At 36.1% G+C, this 25,556-nt stretch overlaps 2 protein-coding genes across 3 annotated transcripts; one reads left to right on the top strand and one right to left on the bottom strand.

Annotated features, from left to right (window-relative positions):
- Positions 1-186: 186 nt before the first annotated feature.
- Positions 187-14,978, bottom strand: LOC132609689 (uncharacterized). Of its 2 annotated transcripts, none has more exons than XM_060323798.1 (13): positions 14,810-14,978; positions 14,627-14,688; positions 6,062-6,130; positions 5,172-5,247; positions 4,976-5,046; positions 4,343-4,444; positions 3,030-3,119; positions 2,667-2,741; positions 2,390-2,422; positions 2,123-2,200; positions 1,472-1,507; positions 824-939; positions 187-508 (listed from the first exon to the last, which is right to left on the bottom strand). In XM_060323798.1, exons 1-13 carry the CDS (start codon positions 14,862-14,864, stop codon positions 487-489), a joined length of 885 nt encoding a protein of 294 aa, XP_060179781.1. In that variant the 5' UTR covers positions 14,865-14,978; the 3' UTR covers positions 187-486. The 2 variants fall into 2 exon arrangements, with proteins under 2 accessions (XP_060179781.1, XP_060179780.1); XM_060323797.1 differs by having other exon boundaries at positions 1,472-1,513; positions 14,810-14,968.
- Positions 14,979-18,521: 3,543 nt separating this feature from the next.
- LOC132609690 (plastoglobulin-1, chloroplastic-like) lies at positions 18,522-24,754 on the top strand. The gene is made up of 5 exons (XM_060323799.1): positions 18,522-18,914; positions 20,921-21,169; positions 21,481-21,676; positions 23,333-23,528; positions 24,240-24,754. The coding sequence occupies exons 1-5, from the start codon at positions 18,572-18,574 to the stop codon at positions 24,549-24,551; spliced, it is 1,296 nt and encodes a 431-aa protein (XP_060179782.1). The 5' UTR covers positions 18,522-18,571; the 3' UTR covers positions 24,552-24,754.
- The last annotated feature ends 802 nt before the right edge of the window (positions 24,755-25,556 follow it).

A 25,556-nucleotide genomic window follows, 5' to 3' on the forward strand; every position in this document is an offset into this window, starting at 1 on the left:
TTTATTTTCAAACATATCAGTTGATGAATCCATAAAAGTAGGACAGAAGGAAATACACCTCAACGACACCAAGGAGAAGCAACAAACATCATAAATATCAAAGACAGATGCTTTCTTGAATATCAAACAAAAATAAAAATCCTTTTAAGGTACAAAAATAGCTAAAGAATGTACAATTCCACTGCGAAGAGACAACAGTCAGATCTCCAGACATTTAAATAGTGAAATATGAACAATGTAACATTGTAATATTCTACCACTCAGTGGCATGTTCTTATTTCAGCATGTACAAATCTCTGCGATTAGAACAACTTTTACATACATGGTTTAAAAAAAAAAAAGCTTAGTATTATATAACCCAGAAAAGCAATCCAAGAAGCTGCCATTCATTACAAAAATCACACCCACCCCACTTCCCAACAGGTTGGTGACACCAGAAAAAATAGGATAAAACAACAAATATAGAATTTCTCATATTTCCCTTAATCAGCACTTGGTAGAGGCCGTCCTGTTAAATTAATGAACGAAAAGATGATTAAAAGGAGAGAAGGTTACTCCAGGGTAAAGGATATATTAGCACATTCTAGACCTATTTAGTTGACCCCCCCCCCTCCCCCCTCCCTCCCCCCCCCCCCCCACCACCCGCAACCCCCCAGATAAATTTTGAGAAGAACAAAAGTGAGGAGCAAAAAGATGATAAAAATAGCAGGCATCGTTAACTCAAAATTGTCATAGAGATCATAATAAAAGGAAAAGAGAGGATGTTGGTGGATGGGGCATTAAAACTTAGGAAGAAAGAATTCTGAGACTGAAGAAACAATACCTTAGTAGGGGTCTAGGTGCCTCTCTCAACTTATCAATACCATCTTGAGTAATGCCATCTGTAATAAACCTGTTGCTGTTTATCTGCGGTAAGGTGTCCGCAAGTTCTTTAAGGCCCTGTAACAAAATTACGTGAAGTCAAATGCAAGTGACGTTACAAAGGATACTACTGTTCACTGCTCCAAATTTGCAGAACTTGTTATTTCTATTCAGAAAAATGATGCACATATTAGAGTGTGCTTCTGTAACAAAACAATCTGTTGTTGTAGAGAATGTAATAGCCTTATGCTGAAGAGGCTATTCCAATTAAAGGTATGGTGCTGGTTTCACACATATCCGAGATATTAAAAAGGGCACCAGCATCCAGTAGTAGTCCATGCACTGGAACAAATAGGGAATGGATCTTTCATAAATTGTTAAGATAAGTTTTGATAAATTTCAAACAAAAGTTTTTTTTGGGGATTTCCACTGGAAGAAACGTCCTTGATGGATTCATTTCTCTGAATAAAAGACAAAATGACAAATACCATTTAACGTTCATCAAAACTGAATATGAACGCAAGCTCACGGCAACTGCATGAAAAAGGCAAATACCAAGAAAAGATACTACGAAAAATGCATCCAGTAATATTCAAGTTAAAGGAAGTACCATCAGACTAGGTGTAGAGTTGCCCACAACTTTAAGCTGTTCCTGCAGCAGGAAGTTCTGATTAAAAAAGATATTGACAGACAGCATCAACAATCAAAATGTCATAACCTAAAAAAGGAGAAGGAAAATAGGTTCATAGAGTATGAAATACCTAGGAATTGAAATACCTAGAAACTTTTTACAGTTGCCAACTCCCTCACTCCAGGACCGCAATCAGAAACATAAAGGCAAATTGTTATCCAACTCTGTTGTCTTTGGATCATATTATAAATTTCCTAAGAGGTTCTCTTCATGCTTCTAATACAAAAACTTCAACAAAATCCTATGATTGATGGAGAATAATCAAGTAGAGGTCCGGACATGAATTGAGTAATATTTGAAAAAAAGTAATATTTGAGTTAAGTTGAAAAAGTGTGTGAAGTTGTGTTTGGACATGTATTTTCACTTGAAAAAATGTTAAAAGCTTTGTGAGGGAGGTTTTTTAAGAATAAGGATACTTAATTCTAATCTGGTTCACTAGACTTATCCACACTCCCCGAGTCTTCTGATGCAGGGAAAGAATTAGAAGCAAAAGTCAATACGTGCAAGTGTAAAGCTAAGGGAAATATCATTTTAATGGAAGAAGTTACTCGCACAAACAATTATACAAACCTGCAGTGTCTCAGGCATCTTCACCCTTTTTCCATTGACAATACTGCACAGGTACATAACTCCAGCATTTGCAAGGTCCTGTTATCAACGATAAGTGCAATACTTAGTACTGAATATCTATGATGACACCTTGGAAAATAGGCATTCGCTACTAACTCCTGAAACCGCACATCAAGCCTTGTTTCTGTTCCTTTTTTTTGGGGGGGGCTATTTATAATAAACAGAATTTGTAGCCTAGTAGCTGAAATGGCATTTTTTCCGCCTTACCTGCTTGCCTTCCAAGGAAAGTAACTTGCCATCCTACAATTCCAAATACAGTATAGAAGGATCAGCGCACATAACAGATTATTATGTAATATATATAGACAGGCAGAGTGCCCAGATGACAGATAAAACCACAGTTACTTTTCCACTGCCTTTCCTCCACTAAGAAAAGCTTGTAGCCTTGTACTCCACATAATTTTAGATATAACGCAAAGAAAAGCCTTGCAATCTTTTTTTTTAAAATACGAAGAAAAGCCTTATGCCTGAAAAAAGAACTCACCAGACCAGAAACCATCCTATTTAATTCATCCAAATCAAAACCAATCTGGGACAGATCACCACGCACATCATTAACCTGTTCCAGAACAAGGAAAACCCGATTATAACTACTCCACACTTATCTTATCTTTTCTTTCTCCCTTTTTTAGTGGTGCCACTCCATATAATTTTGTTCTGTGATTTTAACATTGACAAGGCAAAATAGCAATATGATTCTCTTATGATCGTCAATACTGGAAGGCAGGAATCTGACATTTCCACTACAGGAGAAACACAAAAAGAAAATAATGGAGTGCCATGAAATCAGATGACAAGTCTCATACACAACCCAGGACAACAAAGGAGGTGGAGTAAATTTACACACCTCGCCCCTTATTAGTTTTGACATCTCCATTTGCTCATCCAATTTCCCATCCACGTTCTCAATTCGCTGTGTTAAGTGCCTCTTTGTAGCCTGATCAAAGGACAAAACAGAACCTAAGAAAGGATGGTATCAACAAGACATTTACATAATTACAAACCCACACATCTATAACATTTAGAAAAAATGCTGAATGCTGACAAAATGCATGTCAAAGTGCAGTTGGGAAGAAGTTATGTAGTGATAAAATTTTCTGATATACATTTTATCAAAGAAGTAATGAATCTATATATGTTCCTCTGAATGGAGGACAGTAACAGGACCCTTGATAACCAACAGATACTAGCATGAAGCTTCCCTCAAATTTAGCCCCTATTTCTCGGAAATAAAACAAGTCAAGAATAAAAGAGATGCATCATCTCCACATTCAAACAGACGTCACCCTTGAAGAGAAGTACAGACGCCTATGTATAGCTTAGTTGGAATATTCCTCAGACAGTGACCACACTAATATTTCATAGCCCGCTACATAGCCTTGAGCTCACAGTTTCTGGTGGACAGCTGCTATGTGTACTCTCAACAAATTCCAACTAGCTGACAGAATTTTTAAGTAAGAATTTGTCCAGCAAGTCTGTCCATACCAAGCTAATTTGTCCACAATTTATATTATCAATTGAAGCTCAACCTTGGCAGCTAAAATAAATCACTCCCTGGTGATTCAAATCATGCAGAGAAAAGTGGGCCCTATGCAGCAGGAACATGTGGCACATATTGCCGTGATGCACAGAACCGGCAACTAACCAAGAATGCATGTGCATGCCCAGATAGGATCGTTCAATAATCTCCAACATAACTCTTGGTGTACTCTACGGTCTGATACTGGGTGAGTTTCAGTAATTAGACCTGAAATTGGGAGGTCCATCAATCCAGGTAGTAGGACACATCAATCCAAGTAGTTTCTAAGTTCTATGTCTCGGCTCCGGGCCCACTCCTGCTCCCTCTTCCTCCTCCCGAAGTTAATTAACAATGGCAAAAGCCTAAGAGAATAGGGCCAGATATGATAAGGTAAATTTAGAAAAATACAAACCAAAAAAACAGGTTTCTGGCCAATATCAAGAGTCCTGGGCAAGTAAGGGTTCTTGTTCTCATAATGCAGTAACAGTACACTATTGGACATCAAGTTTTTACAGAAGAACTATAATCACCGTAAGTAAGAACGGAAAAAGAGCAAACTTATAACTTGAATGCATGGCAAGGCTACCATGTGCCAAACATTGCAGGGAAAGAACTAAAGAAGAAAGCAGGTGTATACTCACAGCAAGAGCCTCGGAGACATTGTCCAGATGCTTTGTCAGATTTGAGACAGCAGTTGCCATATTCTTTTTTGTTACATACATAAGGTCAGAGAATGACAAACCCTGCAGTATTACAAGAGAACGAGGTGAAGATAATGGAATGAAATTAGACACCATGAGAGAAGGCAGGTATTGCATAAATTATTAAAAAGTTAGACATGGAGTCTTTCGCTTTCCTTTCTATCTTTATTCGCTTACTTCTATTCTGGAATGATTCTTGTCTAAGATAAACCTGACTCCAGTTGATTGAATACATACAGAAACAAGCATATCACTCCCTCAGCTCCAACTTACTTGAAGCATTATCAAGATCAAATCCAATTTTCTTGAACCCTTTCAGCTCTTGAGAAAAAAAAATTGTTGAACCCTGGGCCTTGATGAACTCATCCCAAAAGAATCAAAAGCAATACCCAGAAATTGATGTTTTACATTTTTTCTGAATCTTTACTCTGTATCTTTCACTTATGAAGTCTAAGCATATCTTGTATTTCAATGTGATAAATTTTTAAAACCTCCTTTTAGTACTCATCAGGCTAGTGGCAATCTCCTTTGAGATGGAATATCAATAAATAAGGAATCTGAGGGTTACTTCACCTTCCACCACATGTATCCATAACCTAAGGCACCCGCTGCAGCAGCTGGCATTACCAGAGATGTCCAATTACCTGCCAGGGAAAATGGGATTAAGATTAAGGAACACCATCTAATAAAAAACAACTTCTGCCAAGTCTAAGGCAAGATAGAGAAAATCTAGCAGAGAAGACATCACTGAGAGAATGGAAGAAGATACCACTGGAACTTCCATTTAGAACAGTAATTGATCGTGCCGAAGCCAACTGTCGAACCTCCATTGCCAACCTACGAACCTACAAGAAAAATGAAGGAATTAAATTAAGTCCTATTGTAACATGTAATAACTCACATGCTCATATATAGTTTGTCTATAGGAGTAGGGGTGATAACCTTTTTATTTTTGACAAGTGCAATAGGGAGAACTTTTTAATCTATTTTGGTAAAGAAGATTCACCGTGGATTTCAAGTCTCGTCCATACACGACAGAAAAATCCCACGGGAGAGGTGGCTAGGGCCTAGGAGAATGGCGTCGGGATAATCATCATCCTACCACTCACCACTATCTTATAGTCTCTCGACCAATAAACCGTGGATCTCAAACGATGGTATATCTTTTCAGAAGATTTTACATTTTTATGGTAAATCTATCTGTACTTTTATCCAACACCATAACAAATTACGAAACTATATCTCCTGCCTAAGCAAAGATATCTAGATAATGCGGGAACCATCCCCACCCATAGAGAGAGGAAAAGACCCAAAAGTAGACAACAGATCTAATTGCCCCCTCCCCAAAGAAGATAAACAAAGGCAATTCACGAATCAATTACACGTCACTTTAAACAATGAAGGCAAAAGCGCAGACTATAACCAAATTATAGGTAATTTTGATGTCGTAGAAACTGAATCGTGAAGTGCTCATGTCATTCTACTGAAAGTAAATTGAAATATAGAATTGAGATTGTATGCTCTGATGGTTAATTTTAATTGATAGAAAAAACAGATCACAGCTCGATTGATCATCCAAAAAGCATATTAATATTTAATACAATAATCTCAACGACAAGACTAAGCCTTCATAAAGTAAGCTAGTTATTATTTGGGTACCTGTGCAGCAATGACATCCGATTCTCCACTATCTGATTCCCCTGATTTTTCATAATTTTTTACCAGATTCTGCCAGAAACATCGGGAAAGAAACGTTTAAGCTCAACACATGTGAATAAAAATTAAGAAACGGTTTATAAATTGACAACTAGATCCAGCCTTTTTACAATTTATAACAACACTCCTTATACGGTTATACCTTTATTATAGTAGCACCATAATGTGCAAAACAACCTTTCAAACTTTATTTAATTGTTGCAGTTTTTGTTCATAAAGTAGCTCATAGTTAGTAGTTGACTATGGCACCGCTAACTTTCACAAGCATACTATAACTTCCCGTGATAGCTTCATCTAGTTTTGTTTTTACTCTTATTCAAACCATCTATTTCGAGAGGGGAATTAATGGAATACCAATTAAGCCACTATGTGATTGAAGCATTTGCTATTTTGCTGTCTCTTTTCTTACAATCACGCGGCGGATACTTTTCTTTTGAGCCAAGGGTCTATCGGAAACAACCTCTCTACCTCACAAAGGAAGGGGTAAGGTCAGCAACTCTGCGAACATCCTACCCTCCGCAGACCCCACGTGTGGGATTACACTGGGTAGTTGTTGTTTATGTGATTGAAGCTTTTTACCCCTTTGCATTAGTGATTCCAACGAAAAGCCAAGTTGATCACTGATACTATTGTTCATAAAGTAGCTCATAAGCACTAGCTGACTATGGCACCTGTAACTTTTACAAGCATACTAAATAACTTGCGGTAGTTCTCACACTAACTCAACCATCTATTTCAAGATTGGAATTAATGGAATATAAATTAAGCCATAGTGCGACTAAATCATTATACCTTTTGGCAGTTGCAATTTTTATTACCCGGTTCAAGCTCATTGACTCTCCTTATTTAGTAATGTTATCTAGTATTCACATAGTACCTTATTCTTCTTTTACTACTACTACCTGTTACTTCATTTGCTTTGATTACACATACAAAATCAACATTTTGGACATAGGATCTGGTCAAAGTTTTCACAAAATATGCATTCATTTTTTTTATCTTGCAAGAATTAGATAAGAATTCAGGTGAGAAAATAGTGATATTCTAATGAACAAAGAAGTCCTTATTTATAGCGTAAAGTAATTTTTTTCAGTCAAATACATTGAATTACATGAATTAATGTCACTACTAGTATGACTGAAATAAATAAGGTTGTTGATTACAGAACACACTACTTTGTTGACATTTGACTGAGTTGTGCCAATCAAAGACATTAAATACGTTTAAGACTATTGTCATAAAGTTAGTCAAAATTCTCCCTTAAGGGCGATTTTATATCCCAAATTTACTGAAGTTCTGCCTTAAGGCAGAGTTTGATAAGGGAGAGTTTGCAGTCAAACTCTGCCTGATCCAAAATGGCACGTTTTTGAAGCTTAAAGACAAAAATGGCATGTCCTTTTTTTTTAATACCATAATGGGCATTTCGTTGGATATCCAACGAAATGGTAAAAAAAATAACTTTTCTGTCAGTTTAAAAAAAAAAAAAAAACTGTTGCATTTCGCTAGAGCTATAGCGAAATGCAAATTAAATTTTTGTTTCACATTTCGCCACAATTCTAGCGAAATGGAACAGATTTTTTTATTTTTACTGATTTCGTTACAACACTAGCGAAAAACATACAACTTTCGAAAACAGCCTCTCTATCTTCCGAGATGGGGATAAGGTCTGCGTACACTTTACCTTCCCCAGACCCCACACCGTGGGATTTCACTGGGTATGTTGTTGTTGTTGCTGCTGCTGGCTGTGTAGCGAAATTTTTTTATTTTTTATTTTTTTATTATTATTTTTTTACCGTTTTCTCAACCTCTCCACTTTTACCCTAAATTTCATTTTAACTCATCACTGCGCCGCACCTGTTCCTCCATTCTCCATTCTTTCTCTTCTTCTACGAATCCATCACAAGGATACCTCAACTTTTGCTCCATAATCTTCTTCAAACTGTTTTGAGTTAATTTATTCATTTTATAACTTTTTACACATATTTTTTTATTTAGTCATTATAAATTAGTTCATATTTAATTTTTTGATTTATTTATATCTTGTACTTAGTGTAGTAGATTGTAATAAAGAAAACAAAAGTGACAACTTTAATTAATCAATAGTTGCTAATTTCAATTATTGCTTCAGTTAAAAAAAACTTTCAAAAATATTAATAAAGTTCATTGGTCAACGAACTGCAATTAAAATACTAAAAAGATCGTTGAAGCTACTAATTAAAGAGGTATAAATTCCTATTATAAAATGTTCTTTTAGTTAGTCATTTTCATAGAACATCAGTTAAAAAAAAAAATCAAGAAATTGTGAGGAAAGTAAGATCGTTAAATATAACATAAAGAAATTTGTATCATTTGTTGGGTCATTTTCTATGTTCAAATTGTGACTAGTCATTGGAGATTATTTTATCTTGATAAGCATGAAGAATTTTACTTTTCAAAAATTAAAAGAATAAGATCAAGAAATTGTGAGAAACTTGGACTTGTGGTTTGTTGTAGATAATCATCTTGTACTAATTTGACTAATCCCCTCTCCAGTCATATGGTTTGTTTTAAATAGAAAAGCAATAGTTATATATAAGATGAATACTATCATGGCAATTAATTATAATGAGCTTAACCAAAAGTTTAATTACATTTCGTTGACCACATAGCGAACTGCAATTAATTTTTGACAGTTGTACTCTCATTACATTTTTTTCTTTTCTCATGTGATTATATATCTTATAGTTTGACCTTTGTTGACTTTCCTATTGAATATATAGTAAATAATTGTGTAATTTGCTTGGTTGTCAATTATTCTAACAGCAGTGGCTTCACGTTGCAATGTCGTAGGTATGGATCGCCCCAAAGTTACTGTACATCCCGGTCCAGAAAACTATGATGTGTTAACACTCCAACAGCAGCATTGATCCCAAGCTGTGTGGGATGGGAAATTGACTGGACAGGACACGTATTTAACTATACGTCGTGCGAATCATGAATTCTGGAATCACGTGAGGCAACACCCTTTACATAACCGCATCCTTAATTAGTTTGAGAGGTGTGGATTTAGGGGAGTTTTAGAGGTAGGTGATGTGCAATATGATGAAGGAATCGTCACTGCACTTATTGAGAGATGGCGTCCAGAGACGCATACATTACATATGCGGACCGGTGAATGTACCATCACATTGCAGGATGTCGAGGTCTAATATGGCATTCCCGTGGATGGCCACCCATTGGTGCAGAGTGATGTTAGAAACATAACTAAATTAAGGTGGCAGCAATTGATGTACGAGCTTACTGGTTGGTTGCCCTAAGCAGAAGCAATTAAAGGTAGTAGCTTGTTGAAAATAACAAAATTATCTAACCATTTGGAAACCTCGATTGCCTTGAATAATATCATTGATGGACACACCGATGAGATTGTGGTGCAACAGAGGGTCAGGTTGTACCTGCTTTGGCTGATTGGTGGCACGATATTCCCTGATAATACTGGTTCATTGCTTAGTTAGACTTTTTGCATGACATAAGAGACCTTGATGCAATGGGCGGGAAAGCTTAGGCAGCAGCGGCATTATCATACTTGTACAATACTCTATGTCGTGATTCGATGTGTAATAGCCATGATGTTTGTGGATTTACTGCTTTGTTACAGGTACGTGAATTTCAATATTATATTGCTCTATTTTCATTATCCGTCTTATTTAATTGAAAAAATATTTATATATTTAAGTTTACTTATACAGGTTTGGGCTTGGGAGCGAATTATCCCCATGCAGCCATTACTTCGTCCTCTAAGAATAAACGAAGGAGATATGGTATTTACAAAGAAGTGGACTCGTCGTGGAGTTCATGAAAGCGAGGCACGAGCTGTGCTAGTATTATGTTTTAGACAACCTAACTGATGATCAGGTATTTTTCTTTTTAAAATTTTTTGAAGATGTAATTTTCTAGGAAATGTGAAAAATATAACAATAGAGTTTTTATAGATTTTGTTCAGTTTTTGCTAACTCGTACTGTGATAATGGGTTGATTTTGTTTTAATTTGTTGTACTATAACACTACCTAGTATAGCTAATTTGCTACAACTTGCTACTGGTTGTGCTATTTTTTATGAGATTTTCTTCTTTTAGCACAATTAGTATTTTGTCTAGGTTTGTTTTAATGGCTAGAAGGTTACTAAACCATATTATTTTGTTTTTATTTCCATCAAAATCCATTATGGAATTTTCAAGTTAGCTTGTTCTTGTTATGCTTTAGAACTGAATAAAAAAGAAGTGCTCCTAGCAAGGATTTGGTCATGCTTCTCTTTCTACTATTGAGAATTTTTGCTTCTTGATTTGCATGGTTTGGAAATGATGAAGTTTTGTGTATTCAACAACAACAACAACAACAACCCAGTGAAATCCCGCATCGTGGGGTCTGGGGAGGGTAGAGTGTACGCAGACCTTACTCCTACCAAGGTAGGACGGCTGTTTCCGAAAGACCCTCGGCTCAATAAAAGCATAAAAAGAAGTCAGATAAGGTTAAGAGATTCGGATAAGAGATTCAAAGCGATATGAAAATGAAATAATGCAAGCGACACAGATAACACAGGATAATCAAAGCACAGGAAATAACAGATAATAGCAGAAATCGGAGCAGATAACACAGGAAGGAAGTTTTGTGTATTCAAAAGGAAGGAAATTGCTTGAATGTTCTAATCTTTACTTAACTACCCCTATTTTGTAAAAATGCATAATGGATGTTTGTTGTAATGGAAAAATGTATAATTTGTATTATAAATTATAAATGACTGTATAATATTTTTGCTATCATAGTTTGTGCGGGAGCCTTATACAGAGGCAATCAATAATGGACTTCTGGAGTGGTGCCGACATGGTCACGATATTTGGAGGGCGCAGGTGCCACTCATTTGTGGAATCTACCGAGAGTGGCACATGTCGAGTTGGGTCCTCATACAATTTGGTATGGAGCAGCCTGTTCCGGGACCATTCCCCCCACATAAACCATTTCATTTTGAACTGGAAAAGATGAGGAGAGAATGGAACTACCGTCCGGATGAAACTCATAATATTGAGAACGATTTAAGAAGTTGTGGCCTACATCATCCAAAACGCCGTGCAATAAGCATGCCACTCACATCACCCCAAGAACTAAATCTTGCTTTGAACCGCATTCGCGAAGAAAATAATAGGATGTGTTTGCGATGGTTGCGTTTGGAGGGACACAGAATGGGGTTATATGGTACACCTGATTGGAACTCGGACTGCGAAATGTCTGATGAAGATAATTTTCCATAAGCATTTTCTGTTGCTATGTCGGCTAGTTAAGTGTTGCATTTGTACCTTTTTCATTTTTCAATGTTATTTCAATTTGAATTTCAAGTACATAAATCCGCCTGCATTAAAAATATAAATGATATCTTGTTAATCTAAGTATTCTAATCTTCATTAGTGTCAAGAACGCCGCTAATGCTATCGTATTCATCTTCATCTTCCTCTCGTCCATCTTCATTGTCGGGTGAGCGATTTTCCCCCCTCCCATCCGAGAGCGTCGTAGTCCAAGCCCCACAGTTCACAGCGTTCTCTCATTCCATTGCTATCAAATAAAATTTCCTTCGTCGGGCTTTTGCAGCACCACGGTATCCCCCAATTGACACTTCCTGGTAAATATTTTTCTTGGCCATTCCACTCCGGCATGTTAGGATAGATTGGGTAGGAGTTATCACGATGTAGTTTCTCATTTTCCAACACTTACCAACATTCTTTCTCGGTCCCTCCAAAATTAAGGCCTTCAAGAGCATGATGGAGGGCTAAAGTTTTTTTCAACTCCAATATTTCTTTGTGTAATGCCAAAATAACCCGATGCTTCATCCTTTAGATAATTCGCTTGGTAGGTGGCTGATAATGCTTGGACCACCGGAAGACCGTGCCAACGACATAACACCTCATAGTCGCACCACTTGGAATATAACTTCACCTACTGGAGCTTTTCCCCCATACGCCTATGCCGGGAGGCTTGTAGTCATGAAACCCGCCTTCAATGATATGTCCGGCGTCTCCTAGTAGTTGGATGATATTTATCAGTTCGTTTTTCAGGGGGTGAAGGACACCATAATATTTTTGTGAATGCGGCTAGTATAACAACCAAACATAATTTTTTTCCCTAGATATGGTGTAATTAATTTTATTTTTCCGACCCTCCCATCGGGGTTTCTTGAACTCCCCTCTCCTTTATTTTTATTTTTTTAAACCATCTGCTGAAAAAAGGTTTTTCAGACATTAATGAAATTAGTTAGTTTGATATACAGATAATCGAATACGATGAATATTGGTTGAAAGTTTATATTTTTTGGTTGAAGTAGTCCGATTATTTATAGATGGATGAATGCAATTCTAAGAAAATATTAATTCTTTCAAAAAAGAATTGGATATCTCTATTTTTGCACATGCAACGAAATGTAAAATCAAAAATTTAAGCAATCCAAGTCCTATTTCTAGCTTTTCGTCATGGACTTGTCAAATCAAAAATATACTTCCATATTTTGCAAACTGTAACACTCAAAAATTGGCTTGGAAACGGATTCCTCTTTTTTTTTTTTTTTTTTTTTAATACAGGGACAAGTCCAATCCAATTTTTTAAGAATCTTTTCAGAAGCTTTCTTGTACTTATCTTTTCCAAGCTTTTACATTTCGCTGCATAATTTGTGAAATGCAAAACTTAAAAAATTGGATTTGACTTGTCCCTGTAAAAAAAAAAAAAAGGAACCCGTTTCCAAGCCAATTTTTTAGTGTTACAATTTGCAAAATATGGAAGTATATTTTTTATTCGACAAGTCCAAAAGGCACCCTTAAAGAGGGTAGTTGAGTACTTACTGCTCGCCCTTAAAGATGCTATTTAAAGTGCCATCTTTATTGAATGAACTTATAAGCACTCAACTACCGTCTTAGGGTGCCTTCTGGTGCTATAAATAGCATCATCTCCCTGATTATATACATATCCATATTAACATAAAAAACAAAGGTTACAATATAATTTCTTTTTCAGGTTCAAAATGAATAATGCAAGTTCAAGCGGAAGCAATGAAACTATGGAAACTCTCATGCACAAATGGCAATTGATAAAATCTGAATGGGAAACTATGAGACCAAAATTTTTGTCTGATGGTTATTTCCAAAAAAGTCTAAATAGAGAACGCATGAAATATGGCACTGATACTGCATTTGACAAGATGACGAGGCAGTTTGATTCGTCCAGTCATTCTTCTATGGTTGATATGGCCAAGCTCAAAAGGCTGTTGCAAAAAATTCTTAATTTAATGGATAAAATTAAAATAAAACGAAAGGAGTTGGGAGATGAATTCAATGTACGAAATGCGGACCTTAAGGGTGTATTCCCTGAGAATCCTACTATCATATCTGACGATTCCTCTTCTGATGAATCCTCATCACTTTCATCTTATCTCAGACAAATTGATGAGTTTCATGAGAGTGGTTAGTTTTTAAAAAAAAAAAAAAATTGTTGTTTTAGGTACTTTTGGCTTTATAGCCATTTACTGTATTGATTTTAGTTTCTCTAAAATGATTAGTGTTTTATGATCAATCCACAAGTTTCTCTAATATGATTAGTGTATTTCTAAGTTTTGCATTTAAGTCAAAAGTTTGCAGGGAAACTCTCCCTTCAGGCAGAGTTTTGCGTACAAACTCTGCCTTCAGTTTCAAACTCTGAAAGTCCACCTTGAGTAGATTTTGCAATGAAACTCTACCGGATCAGGTAGAGTTTGACTGCAAACCTTATCAAACTCTGCCTGATAAGGGAGAGTTTGCAGTCAAACTCTGCCTTAAGGTAGAACTTCAGTAAATTTGGGATATAAAATTCGCCCTTAAGGGAGAACTTTGACTAACTTTATGACACCGGTCTTAAAAATATTTAATGTCTTTGACTGGCACAACTCAGTCAAATGTCAACAAAGTAGTGTGTCTGTAATCAACAAGCTTATTTATTTCAGTCATACTAGTAGTGACATTAATTCATTTGAAAAAAATTACTTTACACTATAAATAATGGCATCTTTGTTCATTAGACTATCACTATTTTCTCACCTGAAATTCTTATCTAATTCTTGCAAGATAAAAATAAAAAAAATAAAAAAATGAATGCATATTTTGAGAAAACTTTGACCAGATTCTATGTCCAAACTGATGATTTTGTCTCGGTAAATTTTAGTACTTAACGTTTTTTTGTCGTTATTTTTTCTTTCTACCCTGCTTTGATTACACTTCTTTTGAGCCGAGGGTCTATCCAAAACAGTCTATCCACCCCACAGAGGTAGGGATAAGATCTGCGTACGTCCTATCCTCCCCAGACCCTACTTAGTGGGATTACACTTTGTATGTAATTGTTGTTGTTGGTTCAAACTCATTGAAAATTTGTATAACAGATAAATTACACACATAGATACACAAATCAACCGTCTTTATAGAATAAAAGAACACAAAGCTAAAGAAAACTAGATTAAAGAAATACCTGAAGCTCGCCTATCACATCAGATAATTTACCATTTTTGAACAGCAAAGTACCAGTATACCCTACATATACACATGATATACATATATTATCAGATCAAACCACAAAACTCACCAAAATCAACCAAAAAAAAATCTGAAAAAATAATAATTATAACACACTAGTCTATGAATTAGTCTATACCTGCTCCAACAATAAATACGATCTTAGTTAAGCCTACTCCAGCTTGCATAGCCATGGCCAAAAATTAACAAACCCTAGTTTTTCTTTTATCTTTTCTGGTTTTCCGGCGAGTGTTATCGGAGTTGAATGTTATTAAAGAGTGTGAGAATTGGAAGCTTGTATCTATTTATACTGGTGCTGTAAACGACGTAGTTTAATGGTTATGACGTTATTACCCTTTTAAGATCCACTTGTCGTGTAAATTCAACCACGTCAACCGCAGGGCACACTAGGAGTTTTCACTTGTAGCCTTTTTCGTCTCCTTTTATTAGGATCGTTTGGTAATTGGTTAGAGTGAGTGATAGATACAATTATGAATTAAGAATTATACATGTGTCTTAGTTTGATAGGGTATGGAGTTTAAAAAATAGAAATAGATTTTTGAATTTTGTGGTCCTAAATGTGTGTTGTCTTTTAAATTTTGTGGTCTTAAACTTGTCATGTGGAATGTTAAAATTGGAAAACTAACTAAGTAGGCGTTTGGCCATAGAAATTGAAAACTTTTTCTGAAATTTTGGAGTTGGAGTTGTTTTTTGCCATAATTTTTACAAATAGTATTTTTTTTTTTTTGTTGAACTGTACTTGTTTTGATTGTGAAAAACAAGTTTTTCTTGTTTTTCAAATTCCAAATACAACTTGATGGCCAAACACTAATTTTTGAAAAAAGTGAAAAACAAAATTCCGAAAAAAAGTGAAAAATTCCTAATGGCCAAACGGGTCCTAAATATAAAAGAGACACTCGCTTTAGCACAAACCAGAAAGGAATGCAAGACACTTAAATGGAGACGGAGGGAGTATGTAGAGATTAGTTTGTCGAGTTTAGTTATTCACAACAACAACAACAATTATTTATTCCACTTTCTATTCTGTATAAAATAAGACATAATTCTCTTATAATTTATACGTGTATTAGTTATGTGAGTTACTAAAATGCAAACCAAACACCATATTAATTTTATACGTGAATAATTTACCTGCTAATCAAGTAGAGTATTATTTATACAGGATTTAATTGCCACATAATTTACACCCACACCAACTACCAAGAAACCCCTAAAGATGGAATGTTGAAAAAAGATAGTGAGAATGGAAGTTGTTGGCATTCATAGTGGTGCTGTAAAACGGCGTAGTTTTGGTGTTCGTTTGGGTGCTTTTGGGTTTATGACAATATTACCCTTTTAAGATTTGTAATAGTCTCCACTAGTCGTGCAAATTCAACCACGTCAACCGAAGGGCACGTTAGTGTTTTTACTTCTTTCCTTTTTCGTCTTGGTTTATAGAGCCTGTGTGGCTTAGCTTATAAGTTGCTGAAAACAGCTTATAAGCTGTTTTGAGCTTTTTTGAGTGTTTGACTGGCTAGCTTATAAGTCATTTTGTGCTTAAAATAAGCCCAAAAAAATAAATTGGAGCTCAACTTATTTTTTTTAGCTTATAAGCTGTTTTTAGCTTATAAGCTGTTTTTTTTTTTAAGCTAAGCCAAACGGGCCGTAAAAAAGATATTTTAATTTGTTGCTCTTTTGGAAGGGAAAAATAGTAATTCTTTTAACACTTTTTTTAATCTCAAAAACATGAAGTCAACTCCTCCTTGAAGAAGAGAAAAACCATTGCCGTCAGCCATCAACGGTCGTGTCCGGCGGCATCTCCACCATCCACCGCCGCTGAAAGAAGAAAAATCACCGCTAAAGCTGCCGGAAGAAGAAAACAATGTCTATTTTACACTTGAATTCTCTCATTTTCAACGCTAAAACTACTCTTAAATCCTACTCCTTCACTTTATTTATTCCTTCTTCTTCAATCTAAAGCTCTAGATTTAGAAAGCGTGCAAAATTTCCAATTCATTCATCAAGACGTGGAAAACAGCCTCTTGAAGAGATGTAAGGTAAGACTGCGTGGAATAGATTCTTGTGGTCCCGCCCTTTCCCAGACCCTGCAGATAGCAGGAGCTTAGTGCATCGGACTGTCCTTTTTTAACGAGAAAATATCATAATTAGTCATAGTTTAGAGCGTAATTATGGAACGTAGTTACTATTTGCGTATTTACGAAACGTAGCTAGTTGTATTAGCTCAACTGTATCAAGCGAATATTAGATGTATCAACTGAAATTGCGCGAAAAAGCTATATCAGCATTAATAGCGATGTTTCGTAAATATCGTAACTACATTTCGTAATTTTCTGGAATTATAAATCCGTTTTAGTAAATACAATCTAAATATTTAGACCGCATAATTTTTCTTTGCCGTCTTTTGGAAGGTAAAACATATTTCCTTAACATTTCTATTTTAATCTCAAAACATGAAGTCAACTCCTCCCGGGAGAAGAGAAAAAATGTGGTCACCAACGCTAAAGCTGCCGGAAGTAGAGAAAAATGTCTATTCTACACTGAAATTCTCTCATTTTCACCAATAAAACCACTGTTAAATCCTACTCATTCACTTCATTTGTTCCTTCTCCTTCAATCTCAAGCTCTAGATTTAGAAAGCTTTCACAATTTGCTGTCGCAATGTACAAATAAGTTGCTGGATTTTGAATAATTAGGTATTTTAACGAGAAAATTTCATAAATTGTTATAGTTTAGAGCGCAATTACCAAGCATAGCTAAAATTTATGTATTTACGAAACGTAGCTACGATTGTTGCCACTCAACTCAATCAGGGGGTATCAGGGGATCAGTCGGGGTATCAGCTAATAGCTACGTTTGTAGCTTTTTGAAATTATAGATATGTTTAGTAAACTCAATCTGAATGTTTGACATGTCACTAAATATTCCTTGCTCCTTTGGAAGGGAAAAATATTTCTTTAACATTTCTATTTTAATCTCAAAAACATAAAGTCAACTCCTTCTTGAAAAAAAAAAGAAAAGAAAACCCACCAAAAAAACGTCTATTCTACACTCATTCTTTCGTTTTCAACGCTAAAACAACTATTAAGTATCGTTCGGAAGCTCAAAGGAAGGGAAAGGCCGTAGAGTGACTCCTTGGGCATTAGATTCAGGCAAACTGAGATTTACTAGGCTCTTTATGAAGTGTTTTGTATTAGCTAATGTAATTAAGGCATAATAGGGAATTAGGGTCTCATAATCGTGAGGTGACGAGCACTTATGCGGGCACTGGTGTACTTGTGCCAAGTAAATTCCTAAGTGAATTTATTAAACGAGGGTTAACGTCCCGAGTTCTTGTTACTTATTCCTACCAAACTCTACTCACCTTCCCAAGTAGCCGCTACCTATGTCGCTGCAACCTTGATAGGATAAGTCAGCCCCCACGCAAACTTTTAAATCCTACTCCTTCACATCATTTCTTCTTCAATATCAAGCTCTAGATTTAGAAGGCTTTCAAAATTTCCAATTCATTCATTGTTTTCATCATTCAATGATCCTCAAGATTTTTTTTAGCATTGAATTCTAAAACTCACCCAATGAACCTATTCCCGATCCATTAATTAAAAAGAAAAGAATTCAAAGTGAATCGGGTATTTAAAATTGGGATAAGTTATTTGTTTCTAAGCTCGTTACGTATACATCTGTTAAAAAATAACGGAATAACAGTGTATAAGTATAATAGGAAGGCATATTTAAATCCAAAATATAACGCGGGAGTATATTTGGACCGAAACTAGAACGGATGATATATTTAAATAATTTTTAATAGTACAAGATATATCTTTAAATTCTTTTTAACCTCAAAAACATAAACTCAACTCTTCCCGAAAGAAGGAAAAAAAAAATGTCTATTCTACACTCGAATTCTCTCATATTCAACGCTAAAACCAGTTTTAAATCCTACTCCTTCACTTCATTTATACCTTCTTTTTCAATCTCAACTTCTAAATTTAGAAAGTTTCCAAAATTTTCAATTCATTCATCATTTAATGATCCTCGAGATTTTTTTGTACCAAAACCCAACCAAAACAACAACGATTCCGATGATAAAACGACGTCGTTTGTTGATGAGTGGGGCGAGAAGTCGGAACCGGAGCTCCGACCCATGACGAAGTTATGGGATTCGGATCCTCCTATTGATATAGACGAATGGGGTAGAGATGAGCTGGAGAACACTGATAATTCAGGTAGTGATATTAAATGGACGGGTTGGGTTGAATTTGAGCGGGTTAAAATGGACTAAAAAGTGGGTCAAGACCCAATCCGTTCAATGCTCATTAAGTTTTAATTTTTTTATTTGACATTTTATAATTTTTTTAGTACCTAATAAAATTATTATTTTTCTTTTTGAAAATATTTTGAACAAGATTTCGATCATTTTGGGTTAAATATTGATGGGCTGAGCTAATAAATGAGCGGGTAAATAACCAGCCCAAACTGTAGAAATTGCACGGTTTACCTTAAATGCTGGGTCTTTAATTTGGGCAATTTGCACGATTGTCCTTATTCGGGATGGTCTTTAATTTTTGTCCTTTCGCCTAAAATAGTTCGAGGTTTTGGTTTCGAATCCTAGCTCAGTCAACCAAAAATAATAATTTCGCAAAACAGAATTTCGTAGCAAAATTAGGCCTATTCGGGCAAAAGCTAGGCCTTAAGGCCTAAATTTTATAGAATTCCAACGGAGTAAAAAAAAAAAATTATCTTGCAAAATTTTGGAAGGCAAACTTTTGCCTAGCGAAATTGTTTTTTCTTTTTGGGCAACTCTGCGAACTGCCCTTCTTTTGGGGTGGTCTTTAAATTTTGCACCTCATATTTGAAGTCTTTAATTTTGTCCTTCGGTTAAAACCCATGGGTTCCAGGTTCGAATTCCCACTCTATCAAAATTTTAAAAAAAATTCGCAAGATAGAGTTTAAATTTCGTTATGCCCCCACCGGCATACACTTGTTAAGGAATTACCAAAGTTATGCCGGACCCGACATACTTATGCTTTATGAGCAGACTTGGCATAAGTATGTCGGGTCCGGCATAACTTTGGTAATTCCTTCACAAGTTTATGTCGGGTCCGGCAAACTTTTAATGGATAAACTTTTAATGGACAAACTTTTAGTTAAGCCTTAACTAAAAGTCTTTTCCTAGATATGCCTCATGGGGCAGACTTTTAGTTAAGGCATAACTAAAAGTATGCCCATAAGGCATAATTTTTCCTTAAGACATAAACTTTATCTTATAAGGCAAAATTTTAGTTATGCCTTAAGGAAAAGTTTCGCCTTATGAGACATATTTTTAGTTATACTTTAACTAAAAGTCTGCCCCAAGTTATGCCTTATGGGGCATACTTTTAGTTGTGCTTTAACTAAAAGTCTGCCCCATAAGGCTTAACTAGGAAAAGACTTTTAGTTAAGGCTTAACTAAAAGTTTGCCCATAAGTATGCCGGAACCGGCATAAACTTGTTAAGGAATTACCAAAGTTATGCCGGACCCGACATACTTATGTCAAGTCTGCCCATAAGGCATGAGTATGCCTGGTCCGGCATAACTTTGGTAATTCCTTAACAAGTGTATGCCGGGTCTGGCATACACGCGACCCAAACTTTGCCTTGTAATTTTTTTTTAATTTATGCTTGAGCGGGGGTTCGAACCCAGAACCTCATGATTTCTGCGTGAACGCTCAGGGTTGCAACGCGAAGGGCAAAAATTAAAGACCAACAATATGAGGGGCATCATTTAAAGACCATAAATATGAGGGGCAAAATTTAAAGACCACCGCAAAAGAAGGGCAATCCGCGCAAAAAAAATGTTTTTTTTTAACTGAGCGAGGGTTCAAACCCAGAACCTTGAGATTTCTCCGGTCGTTTTTTTAAGTGAAAGGCAAAAATTAAAGACCAGCACCTTTGAAGGGTAATCCGTGCAAAAAAAATTGCTTTAATTTTTGCCATTCAAATGGACTGGATTTTAATTTTTACCCTTCATAATCGAACTTATGTGGCATAAGTTCTTTAAGGGCACGGGCTTAACTTGTGGATATTTTGATGCGTAATTTTTGCCTCTTTAGGCATAAGTTCGATTTTTGAAGGCAAAAATTAAAGACCACCGCGTTTGAAGGGAAAAAACTAACGACCAACACAAAATAGAGGCAGAAGTGCAAGTGGCTCTTATGATTTAATGTTCTAATTTTGCCACCTCTAATTTCAGGGATCGAAGATGAGTGGGGCGAGAAGTCATATCCGGAGCTCAGTCCCCCCAAGACGTTATCGGATTCGGATCCTCCTATAGACGAAGACGAATGGATCGGAGCTAAGCTAGTAGGCAATAACATTGACAGAGTTAGAAATGAGTATGCTTCTGATGATAAAACGGCATTGTTTGTTAATGAGTGGGGCGAGAAGTCGGAGACCGAACCCGAACCTGAGCTAGTGGGTAAAATCATTGCGGGGTCGCTTGGTACGATATATTAGAGAAAATAATACTACATGTATTAGCTTTGGTATTATTAATCCCTTGTTTGGTAGTGTTCTGAAACTCATGTATAACTAATACAAGTATTGTACATATATTCGGTACTATTCTTATATATAGCAAACCTATGTGTAACTAATACCAGTACTATTCCAATTATAATACACCTTGTTCATTAAATACAACAAACTAAATAGTGGATAAAAGATAATGTCAGCATAACTAATCCTAGCATTACCAAAAATACACCCTATTCAGTACTATTCTTATACACTTCACCAAAACGACCCCTGCAGGTGTTGTAGAAGATGAGAGAGTTGCAGTGCTGAAAAGGTGCTTAATTGACACGGTTTATGGGACAGATTTTGGGCTCAGGGCCTCATCGGAGATTCGAGCCGAGGCGCTAGAGCTGGTTTCTCAGTTGGAGGCGGCAAATCCAACTCCAAACCCAGTTGAATCACCTGAGTTGCTCGATGGGAACTGGATTTTAGTGTGAGTTCTTGTTTCTCATTTGCATTTTCAAGTTAATGTTTTTGGCTTATATAGTCATGGTGAAACGAAATGTGCTCGATTTGACTGGAGCGCATGGATGATTCATATTGACTATCCCAACTAATTTAGAATTAAGAAGTAGCTGACTGAATGATTATATAGTAACTTAACTACATAAGAGGACAACTCTGGATAGCATTTACACTGATGCGGTCATGCATTAAGGTTCTTTTATTTTCTTCAAAGTTCCTCTTTATTTTAGTGAAAGTAGCTCTAGGCTTGGCATTTTGAGTGCACATGGTAGCTTTATTTGTTGACCAATGTTGTCAAAGGCGCGCGCTTAAGCCCTCAAGCGAGGCGCAAAGTATGTTGAATGCTTCGAGTCGCTTAGCAGGTACTTCAATGTCTAATCCTAAAGAGGTAACACTGGCCAATGGATAATTCACTTTATCGTAATTTGTTTTCAATTTCTTTGTCCATATATTTGTTATTCATGCTTATAATAATTAGTCTTGGGCTATACATACATATTTGTTTTCGCTATACATACATATTTGTTTTTTTATTCTCCATTTGCGCCTTTCTTCATTAAAGCCCACAATTTATTTGCATTTTTCGCTTAAAGCCCCCAACGGACCATGGAGCTTTTTTGCGCTTTTCACCTTTGATAATACTGCTGTTTACTGAATCAGATTTTATGGGCAGAACTATATGACTTGTGCTTTGGTCAACATTGACATTCATTATGAGAGCTTGAAACAAACGGATGGAAGCACAATAGGTTACTTTGAATAGTCAATCCACTGTTTGAGTCATTTGCTTAAACTGCTATTACATTTTTATCTGAGATTTTTACCATAAATCATTTCTTTGATGAACTCCAGAATGCAGCTATGTTATTCGCGTAGGAGCATTAAAATAATTCGTAGGTAAAAGTTGGGGCCAATATGTTACTCCTATACTTCTTGTGCGTGTAGAAAATAAATTGTATTTTGCGACGTGAGTTAGTGGCTTTTGGGTAAATCCTTGCTCTAGTATTATTAAAAGAGAAGTGGACATATTTAGTGACAGCCCAGTTGGAACAGCTGATATTCAATCTAGAATGAGGAATGAATGAGGAATGCTGTAAACTTTTAGATTTGACTTGGCTAAGATTGATGTAGAACTTTTTGTCTTATTAATGTCTGGATACTCTGAGGTAATTGTCTTTCCAAAAATTTGGTAGTTAACAGCAACTTGGAGCACCATGTCTTGATAATACGTTAACTGCATATTTTATCAATTCCCACGGTTGTGGCCATGCCGTAGTGCTAGTGTTGGTTGCAATATACTAAAATGCCTACAAACAGTAGCAGAGCTAAAGGTAAGGTATTGCATTCCCTTATTCGAAAACTTACAGTGCAAGTAGGGTAAGAGCAATTTTATATATATATATATATATCCCTTCACATAAGGGAAGCTTGTAGGTATAGCATTTTCTGAATCCCCTTGTTTTGGAATCTTAACTCCGCCCGTGCCTATAGAAGAGTTGAATTAGTTGGAAATGTAACCATTTTCTTGATGGAAAGGAAGAAATATTATAGGAGGATACTTGCATGCACTACTGGCATACTACTATGCACAAACTCATCCTTGTGTTGCTTCCTTATGTGTCAGGTTTACAGCATTTTCTGAGCTGTTACCTCTTCTGGCTGTGGGTACCATTCCTTTATTGAAGGTTGAAAAGATTAGCCAATTGATCAGTACAAGCAGCCTTACCATAGAGAACTCAACTACAATAGCAAGCCCCGTTGCCACCTCGTCTTTTAGTGCAACTGCTGCATTTGAAGTTCGAAGTCCATCAAGAATACAGGTACCTTTTTGGACTGCATTTAGTTTCTTTAGAGAGGTAATTGTAGTATCCTATGCGAATAGAAAAAATGATCAAGCCTCTTACTATGGTCAAATAAGAATAAGAGGGTGTTTGACTAAGCTTATTAGTTGGTCAAACTAGCTTATAAGCAATTTTAGCTTATCAACGCATTTGGCAACCACCAAAAGTGCTTGGAAGTCAAAATAAGCCATAAGTCATAAGTCATAAGTTCGTCACCCCTAACTTATGGTTTTACAACTTATAAGCACTTTTGGTTTTGACCAAGTCTTTTATGATTTTATCCCTAATATCTGCTGTAATCTCCATTCTCCAAAATATTCTTCCTAATTTCTTTTTTACATTTACAGTTTTGGAAATAGCTTTGAGGACATTTCGCTCATTTTAATAGATATAGTGCTCTTATCTCAGCATCTTTTTACCAAACACATTAACTGCTTATTATTAGTTTCAATAGTTTTATCTAAATATGTAACTATTTATTTATAAAATCAGGTTCGGCACCTAAAAGTACTTTTCAACACTTAATACTTATCAACTATTCTTAATCGGCTAATCCAAACAGGCTCTAGTTGTCGTAGTGATGTGACTCTTTGGCAAACGTCGCGAGATTATCTTGATAAACATCCATAGGTTTTTAGAGTATTTCCATTAGCTGTGCATTCATATGCTAACTAGTAAGTGCCTTTTCAGGTTGAATTCAAAGAAGGGATATTTAATCCTCCAAATATTAAGTCAAAAATAGATCTGCCAGTAAACATGGATATCTTTGGCCAAAACATAAGTTTGTCACCCGTTCAGCAATCTTTAGGTCCTCTAGAAAATGTCGTGGCAGGTATAGCCCGAACAATTTCTGGTCTACCTCCTCTCAAGGTTCCAATTCCAGGTGAGAGGACAAAATCTTGGCTTATTACGACATACCTTGACAAAGATCTTCGTATCTCCAGAGGAGATGGTGGGCTTTTTGTTCTCGTTAAGGAAGAGAGTTCTCTTCTGGATCAGTAGCAAGGCCCCGTCCCTGTATATATGTAGAGGTCCTGCGAGCTTCATAAATACAATGTAAAGTATACGACACGTTATCTGTAAAGGGAGATACGTCTTCCTTTCTTTTTATCTATAATGCCATTTGTGTACCCATTACTCACAGAGGAAGGAACTAAAAATTGTAAAATTAAGAGCAATTGCATATAATACGATGTTATTTTGAAGTTCTGGTGTTATTTGTATCCGGCCGTTTGTAGAACTTATGTCACTCTGCCATCTCTTGAGGTCAAATATGTTTAATTGCAATATCATAATACTGATCAGTGCGTTAAGCCTACACAGATTATTAACACTAAGTATGTAGAGGGAGAGAAGCGAACTCCTCTTATAGGAGAGTGGTTATTGAGATGCTTACGTAAAAGACCGCTTTAATAGTGTAGCTCGGGGGAACCTTGAGACAAGACATAGGGGCAAAGGTATTAAGGTACCACAATTTGCTCAGTCTAGTCTTAGGAGTGGGACTAGGAAAGCTTCAGCAAAGAGAAAGGACTTTCACCAGTTTCTCGAGTGAGTAGCAAGTGTTGGTGAAGGAAGTCGAGTTCAAGTTTAAAGCACATGGCATAAGCCAAAGCCTCCGGGGATGACTCTAAAAGCTAATAACATGATTCTAGTCAAATAGGACATTTATCAGAGTAAGGAAGATCTTTTTTTTTTAGACTGGTAACATCAGAGCGAGGAAAGATCTTTCAAAAATAAAATCAAGAAAATGCTAGAACTGGTGTAAGTAAAATCTTAGGGGCACCTATGGAGCAGCACATGATTCTATCCCATTTGGACCTGGTGTTTATTTGAACGCTTCTCTTAAAAAGTTCATTAATGCCAGCTTTGGACATTCATTTTTTAAAATAGTTAAAACAAAAATAACTACCTCGAAAGGTTTCCGTTTGCTGCGCCATCAATTACAATTCCACTTTACATTAGTTAAGTGCAGGTTCTCAGATCGGATTCTAGGACATCGACCCCACG

This window comes from Lycium barbarum, chromosome 9 (assembly GCF_019175385.1).
Source record: "Lycium barbarum isolate Lr01 chromosome 9, ASM1917538v2, whole genome shotgun sequence".
NCBI classification, from domain to species: Eukaryota; Viridiplantae; Streptophyta; class Magnoliopsida; order Solanales; family Solanaceae; genus Lycium; species Lycium barbarum.

Coding starts and splice junctions, on each gene's coding strand:
- LOC132609690 (XM_060323799.1), top strand. CDS start 18,572: ATGTCTATTCTACACTCGAATTCTCTCATATTCAACGCTAAAACCAGT. Junction 18,915..20,920: donor GGAGAACACTGATAATTCAG/GTAGTGATATTA, acceptor CTCTAATTTCAG/GGATCGAAGATGAGTGGGGC. Junction 21,170..21,480: donor AATCATTGCGGGGTCGCTTG/GTACGATATATT, acceptor CGACCCCTGCAG/GTGTTGTAGAAGATGAGAGA.
- LOC132609689 (XM_060323797.1), bottom strand. CDS start 14,864: ATGGCTATGCAAGCTGGAGTAGGCTTAACTAAGATCGTATTTATTGTT. Junction 14,689..14,809: donor CGTATTTATTGTTGGAGCAG/GTATAGACTAAT, acceptor GTGTATATGTAG/GGTATACTGGTACTTTGCTG. Junction 3,120..4,342: donor ATGTCTCCGAGGCTCTTGCT/GTGAGTATACAC, acceptor TCCTTTGATCAG/GCTACAAAGAGGCACTTAAC.